The sequence below is a fragment of the Ailuropoda melanoleuca genome, chromosome 2 (genome assembly GCF_002007445.2).
Source record: "Ailuropoda melanoleuca isolate Jingjing chromosome 2, ASM200744v2, whole genome shotgun sequence".
Classification (NCBI taxonomy): Eukaryota; Metazoa; Chordata; class Mammalia; order Carnivora; family Ursidae; genus Ailuropoda; species Ailuropoda melanoleuca.
The window spans coordinates 185,238,763-185,246,846 of record NC_048219.1 but is presented as its reverse complement, the minus strand read 5'-3'; the positions used below and the strand labels follow the sequence as shown (position 1 = coordinate 185,246,846).

The window sequence follows — 8,084 nt, the reverse complement described above, 5'->3', positions numbered from 1 at the left end:
CCTGCTTCTTCCTCTCCCACTCCCCCTGCTTGTGTTCCCTCTCTCGCTGGCTGTCTCTATCTCTGTCGAATAAATAAATAAAATCTTTAAAAAAAAAAAAAAGGAGATGACAAGTAACTTGAAAAAAATGCCAATCAAAAGACACAAGGGAGTGACTTTTGTCCCAGTAACTCTTTGTTTTTCTGAACGTGAAAACGGAATGACCTATGAGCTCCACATTAAGGGGTCTAAGAAATTGAAGTGGGAGGAGCGGGGATTTGCCCTGAGCCCGCAGAGTAGCAAACACCACTTCCTAGGACTGGTCATTGGGGGCTGCCTGGGGAGAGGTGCAGACCCGGTTCACTGACTGGTGGAGGACTTCTCTGTCCTTGGCCTCCCATGACCGTTGAGAGACCCCGTGTCCCACCAAGATTCCACGTCAGGCCACCCAAGAGTGGAAGCCGTGGTGGCTCTAAAGCCCATTTCTTCTGAGATTCCCCAGCTGCCCCTTTGACCCTCTCCCAAATCTTGAAGAAAAGAAAGATACAGATGGGATTTAAAGGAGAAATTTGCTAAATGAGGAACTGCTGTTTTATAGGATAACAGGTACATTATTAGTGTTTGCGGATTAAGTTACTGAATATGAGGAACCGAAATGGAAGTGAGTTTTTAGATTTCTCAGCACTATACTTCCTTCATCTGAAGTTTATAAGCCCAGCCACCTAAGGTAAAGACAAGGGTAGCAGGCCTTTGCACTTGTCCTTCGTCGACAAGGGAACAATGCAAGCACCCACGGCGGAGTCCCAGGGGCAGGTTGTCAGGAGCCCTAGAGAGAGCACGGCCAGGCTGGTTAATCTGAGGATGATCAGCTGATTTTATTTTACCGTATTTGTCTTATTAACTGTATTGCCTACTGATAGATATCTCTGGCTCTGACTGATTTGTCTGGCTGGGTAGACACTGATCAGTAGTGTACATGGAGGAAGTGTCTTCGGCAAGTCAGGCAATTGCTCTGATTAGAAGTGACCTCATTACTCATCTCTTCTGCAAAACTCATTAGAACAAACTCATTAGTTCATTTGACGATTTTAATATATAACAGATGTGGTAGAAAGGTATTCTGCAAATAATTAAATAATGGAGTTCTTCCTCAGTTGAAGGGGGGATGACGTTAATGTTTTTAATTTTCTTAATTGCTTTTCTCCCAGAAATTTTTCTTAAAACTATTAGTTTTCTGTTGTGAGGGAGCACTAACAGGCAGCCAGATACCTGAATGAGAACAAATGAGTGTTAGTGGACAGCACAGCCCCTACCAACGTCAAAACTGCTGTCTTTTTTCAGGAGCATGTGTGCTTGTGATTTTAATTTTTGATTGCATGAATTTTCTCCTAAGGGGGGGAAAAAAGCTTGTTCTTAGTTTGCAAGGTGGGATTTAATCTAACAATCATTCTTTGGTATTCTACAGAGAGAAGCATGGCTTCCAAGTGCTCTGATAGCCAGCCAAAGTTATAAGACTCAGCTCTGGGTCCTCAGGGACAATGGTAGAGGGGCTTGACAAACTAGGTTTAGAGAAGACACCGGGGTCAACTGAAGAGAGGAGAAAACCAAGTGGGCTTAGGGATAACAGACATTACTTGCATGCTGCCAGCTGGGCCTCCTCAGTGGGCACCCCTCAGCTGGGGAGAGCTGTGAGCTGGTCCCCCACATGGGAAGAATGTCCACATCTGGTTTTGTAAATGGTCAAGGTGCACAGTAAGATTGCCTTGAGTCTGCAATGCATCTTCTGTCGTGAAATAAAGGGGGGTGGGGTGGGGAGAAAAGAATAGCAAGAAGGGGCCAATAAAAGTCTCTATAAAAGTTTTATCTATGGCAACCCTACAACCTTCCCTCTTTTCAGGAAATAGGAAAGAGCTCAAACATCCATACCTTGGCATCATAGGTGAATTGCTCATGTTATCTCTTAACATCCTAAGGGACAAGGTGAGCCAGATTCTGCAATCACGGTCATAAGATATTAGAGCTCTAAGAGGCCTTGAAATGTCAGTTTTTATCGTAATCCTTTGCCCTATACATCTCTCCTTCCTGTATAGGGAGAAAAGGGTTCCCCACAATGGGCACGGTGCGGACTTAACTATGAAGTAGGATTACCACACCACCTTGTGGCCAAAATCTAAACAAATGTGAACACGCAGCAACAGCCCCTACTTGTTCCATTCTTAACTTGGAAGGTACAGTTTCTAGTAATGGTTCGCTTTCTCATGACCATGTAAAACACTTCGAGAATACGGTTTCCTGTTTTATATATGCATATTATAAAAACAGTATGGACTAAGAATAAGGCTTATGTAATTGAGTCTTTAGACCTCAATCATGCATTTTTGGCTCAATGTTCTACTTTGGGCTTAGGGAACTAGCGAGTGGGAAATGGTGGGAAAGGACGTCAGAATTTCATAGTAAACAACTTTAACATCTTTCAGTGATGCCAGGCCAAGCTCAAGTATTCGTGCTACTGTATTTCTCCAACTTCCTTATGGTCATAATGACTGTCTTCTCACATGAATCAGACATTAGTGAAAAAGGCAGTCCTCCACATGGTCAGAGTGCTCTTGGACACACGTTCCTTTGACAACATCCTCACACTCACTACCCTCTTGCCCACACATCAAATTTCCACAGTATTTATTGGTACTTATATGGCAAATTTAAGTTATCTAGAGGTTGGCTCCAAGTTTCAAGCAATTTCATATGGAACTGCAAAAATACGTGTTTTATTTTCTACATTCCAGCCCATCATAGTTGAGTGGGTTCTTTTTAAAAGTACAACTTAAATTCAGAGAAGACTTTACTTAGAAATGTGTTGAGATCACTTTCTTCATAAGGGATTTGGATCTACTTGCAAAGTAGCTTTTATGAACTGGAGTTAGATTTGTCCCACATGTAAATCTAGAAGCATTTGAGGTTCAGAAGCTTGAAAACCAAAGGATGAGGATAGTTTCCCTCCAACCTTGTAGAATAAGGTCCTGCAAAATGCCCTGAACAGGAGAAAACTGGGATCGCATTATCAGCACTACTTGTGGGGGAAATGAAGGACTAAGTTTGCAACTGAATTCTCCAAAGACCTTTGGAAAAAATGTCCACCTAAAATAAGATTAGAGTAATACTCTAGCTAAACCTGACATTTTGCATATACTGGGTAACTGGTTGGAGAACATTTACTCTCTTTTGCTTCTCAGAAACTATGATCTCTCTTCTTTGGTGTCCAGGAGATGCTTATCAAATCACATGTGCTTGTGGATGACACACCTAATTGTGGCGTTTTTTTACTACTGGGTTTGGCCCTCTATCCCTGTGTTCAAGTGTTAGATGAGTTCAGAGTTAATTCTCAAAAGAAAGGTGAAATCATTTAACCTACCAATATGGACAATTAGGTAGTTCTCAAACTTCCCCCTCTGAAAACAGCCTCTGTTTACCTGTGATAGCTGAAAGCCCCCTTACATATGACAAGACTCCCACTTCCCTGACCAGTCTCAGGAAAGGGGTTCCAAAGGTCCCCTTTATCGTCCTTTATAAAAAGATTTTATGGCAAGCCTTTTGCCTCCTTGCATCCAAGAAAGCAAGATGGGTCACCAGCACCTCTACGGGAGCCTGGAAAACTCAGCTGGGGATCTCGTGCTGATTCGGAAATATGGCCCCAGTGTGTGCCGCCAGCGTCTCCATCAGTAAAAGGATGCAGGCTTCAGGAAGCTGGATTAAGTGAACTCCCCTGAGTGGTTCATCCAAGATACCTACCTTAATGCTAGCTCTTTGAACATAAAAATATTTCAATTAAAAAAAAGATTTTATGGCAAAAGTGCTGTCAGGTGTTTGGGGGTTTTTTTAAGATTTTTATTTTTATTTATGTATTTTTTTTAAATTTTATTCATTTATTTGCTAGAGAGAAAGTGCACAAGCAGGCCAAGCAGCAGGCAGAGGGAGAAGCAGGCTCCCCACTGAGCAAGGAGCCCGAGGCAGGGCTCAATCCCAGGACCTTGGGATCATGACCTGAGCTGAAGGCAGCCACTTAATTAAGCCACCTTAGGCATCCAGGTGCTGTCACTTTTAACATTTCTATTCTCAACTCCCAAGTCCCATTTTTCTTGTTAACGCCTGAGAGTGACTATTGACAAATTCAAACTAAAAATTATCACTATTGCCAAAGAGCTAAAAAGAAACAAAGAATTTGCAGTTGGAGGATTACTGAATTCAACACAAAGGACTGAAGAACCAGAAGGACATACTCTTAAGATCTGTCCTCTAGAAACTGAATGTGTTACAGTAAAATACTTAGAACAGTGTTTGGTACAGTGACTATGATTATGATTATGGAATACTAAATTGATAAATACATAACTTATTTTTCCATTAACATTGATAAATCTGTATTTTCAGTTAGCTTTTGATTTTCTTTTAAAAGCATAAAGTTTATCTTGTTATTTGTTTTACAGAAATTAAATAATTATGAGATGAATTAGCATACAGAATTTTAAACCTAGACAGAATCTAGGGGTCATGTATTACCCATCTAACTATAACAAGCTGCATTTTTACATTTCTAAAGGTTAAGACTTGTCACTATTTTAGCTAAAATCCTATTAAAGGGACAAAGTTCACCAACCTGGGTATATCAAATTAAACTACAATAAAATCTTCCAAGAAAGAGTGACTTTTTTATTGGTATGAAAGTTCACATAAAACACATATGCAAATTATGGTGATACCTCAAAGCTAGCCGGGAATAAAGTGGACCTAACTATACATGTTAAATAAAATAATAAAATCAAGGACTTCAGAAAAACCTTACTGGAAACGTATCCAAAAAAGACTTCTGACAAAACAGAAAAAGAAAAAGAAAAAAAATCAATGACGTGAAAAATACTTGCTTAATTTTAGGAACTCATTATGAGAAGTAAGACCTATTGCTTTACAATTTGAAAAATGTCCAGCTTTCAACATCTTTGACATTTATCTCATTCTCTGGCTCACAAATTTCGGGTTGCCACAATTTTGGCAGGTTAGTTGGCAGTGATAGTCTTTTCTCTTCTTAAATTCTCTTTGGGCTTGGAATAGTCCCAGGGCCGTCTGTTCTCAGTGAACCCATAGAGTTTCCTAAGTGCCACTCGAGCCGCTTCTTCTTCTGCAACCAGCACTGTTTCCCCAGGTCCTTCTGCAATCAACTTTTTATCACTAGAAAAAAACCAAGAGTAATCTGAAATTACCCATGATCATAAGACACAGTCCACAATCAGATATGGTTTCTAAATCTTGTTTTGGCAAAACATCTACCAGAAGTAACACAAGAGCTTTGGATGTAGTATCTCTTGAAAATTAACTAGTTTTGTTGCAAATTCATTATATATAGGAGTTAGAAAAGAAATACTTACGTTTCCATACAAATATAAACAACTCGCTATGTCCAATATTTTTCAAATCAAAAAACCAAAGCACATCTAAATAAGTATGGGTGTGTTCTGTTGTTTTTGACGGAAGAATTTAAAGAATATATAAAAATCTTGCTATAAAAAAACCTGAAACTATTAAAAATATTCATGGAAAATAAAACTACATTATTATTAACTTATCTTGAATCTGTGATATGAAGAACAATTTGATGGAAAAAAATTGTGCCTTTCTGGTTTCTCATCTAAACTTTAAAACAAATGAGAAATCAGTTCAGTATTTTAAAAGAGCTTTAGATCTTTAAAACTTGCTAAGATTTAAAACATTACTTTATATATTATAATCCAATCTAATTTATTCCCAAAAGATACTGAGGTAGCACAGTGAACACTTAAGGCGATCAGTGTTCTAATAAAGCCAAATTAAACAAAAATGGGTATTCCTGCTTTACTGATATTTCTATTACGAAAACTAGCGAACTCTTCTCCGAAAATGTGAAACTGTTCCCACAGGGAGGAAAGGACGTGCACTGAACAAGTGTGGCATGGATGTGCTACTTCTCAATTACATTTAACTACTTTCTGAAGTTTCCTGACCCCAAACTTTACTAACTAAAAGAAGCATCTCAGAAAATCTCAGGAACAGCAACTCCACTTAGTAGCTCAGATTCAAAATAAGTTGACTTGAAGCTAAAGAAGACTAGCACCAAACTGAAGAAAAATGAGCAAAACTATGCAGGAAAAAGAGAAACAATATGGAAGGAATTTGCTAAGAAACCTTCGCTATGGTAGTAATTTGAAATGAAACAAAGATTAATCATACAGGTTAAACGTGACAGTAGTAATTATACACATACATATTTACAATAGTATGGAAGAGAGAAAATCATCCAAATGAATTCCAAGCACAAAATGTTTATCATGTTTCTAGTCCAATGATGGTCTTAGTTTATCACTGTTTTTTAAAATACCATTATATGAAATCTAGGAAAAAACTAAATAAATCTACTACTCAGTGACAACCACCATTAGTAATAGGGCAAACTGCTTTGTTTAAAAATAAGAGATCATTCTTCAAAATTTCCGTGTGCCACTAGAAATCCTTTAAAAACATCACCTGTCCTAGTTGTACAATATTCTATCATGTGCATTTGTTATTTCCCTATAACTGAATACCAAAGTTATTTCTAATTTTCTAATAGAAAAAATGCTATTAGTTCAACAACTGTTTACTGACTACCATGTCCTAGGAACTGTTGGGGTATGAAGGGTAAACACCAAATGAACACCTTTGTTTACACATTTCTGATGCAACCCGGAGTGCAACACATTTCTGATGCAACCCAAAGTGAGAATACCAAATCAAAGGACATGAAGAACTTAAAGACTCTTGGCGTTTTGGTCAAAATTACTGACAGGAATACTGTACGTCTCTTTTCTTCTACTAGGAATATATGAATTGCTGATAAAGGATGTGTTTAAGACTTATCAAGCTAATACGCAAGAGAGTACCTCATCATTTTACTTTGCATTTCAATTAAAACTAAAGTTGAAACTTTTTACAACATTGTCCATTTTCTCCTTTATGATATCTTCCGTTGCCTTTAACCTATAAAATCCTACATCATATAAAGATCAGAAAAACATTGACCTCAATTTTAATCTAGGTTTCTTAAATATTCAATCAGTGTGAGGCAAGCCAACTGTTTACTAACAAAACTAAAACATTCTCAATGTGGGCTGATTTATGTATTTTGATGGACAACTAACTAAGCCCTTCCTTTTCAGGTCCTAGGCTCAGTTGAAATTGTACAAGTGTGGATTATGGGTAAATAAATCTCTAACACTCACAAATCAGAACTTATATTTTTTACAGAAATATTTAGATTAACATGAAATTCTTATCATTGAAATGAATGGAATTCTACACTGTACAGTTGGTTAACAAAAGCTACTATTAGCAGACCACAGATTACTTACCTTCCCCTAAGACTGACCAGCAAGAAAAGAAGCAGTAAATAAATAATCATGGGGATGAGATTTTTTAAATCTGTTAATGCAATTAGAGCTTATATTAAGGAATGTGAGAAGTCAGTTGTTAAGGCTTCCAATCAATGTTATGAAGTTAAGATTAAAATTTTACTAACCAGTATAAGCCAACAAAAAACACAGGCAAAGCCGTGGTGCTTCCAGACTGCCTGGTAAGTCTAGATTCAGGAGCTGAAATATTCCTTTTCTTCAATTCTTCTACCAGTAACCCCATGGGATTTATTATTTTCCAAATCTCAAAGAGTTCTTTTCCAGTCATCTGAGTAATTAAGAAGTCCTGCATATAAAAATACAATTTATACATTTAAAGTAGTATAAAGGAAATAAGGACCATATTCAAAGTACACAGAATTTAAAAACTTAATGGGAAATGAAAAAGACAAAATGTACTATTCCTTTACATGTACATACAGTTTTTCATGTAAGTTTTATTATAAAAATCACAGTTTTGCAGATGACATGATACTCTGTGGTAAGAGTACTCAAAAGACTCCAATACACAAGTTCAGCGAAGTCTCAGGATACAAGATCAACGTCCCAAAATCTGTTGCATTTTTACACACCAATAATGAAGCAGCAGAAAGAGAAATCAAGGAATAGATCCCATTTACAATTTCACCA

At 37.6% G+C, this 8,084-nt stretch overlaps 1 protein-coding gene across 1 annotated transcript in view; it reads right to left on the bottom strand.

Moving 5' to 3' along the window:
• Positions 1-4,665: 4,665 nt before the first annotated feature.
• MRPL44 (mitochondrial ribosomal protein L44) overlaps positions 4,666-8,084 on the bottom strand; it is an 11,399-nt gene continuing 7,980 nt past the window's right edge. The window contains exon 4 of the mRNA XM_002918553.4: positions 4,666-5,202. Within this exon, the coding sequence (XP_002918599.2) occupies positions 5,031-5,202 (172 nt within the window). The 3' untranslated portion in view covers positions 4,666-5,030. The remainder of the gene's footprint in view (positions 5,203-8,084) is intronic.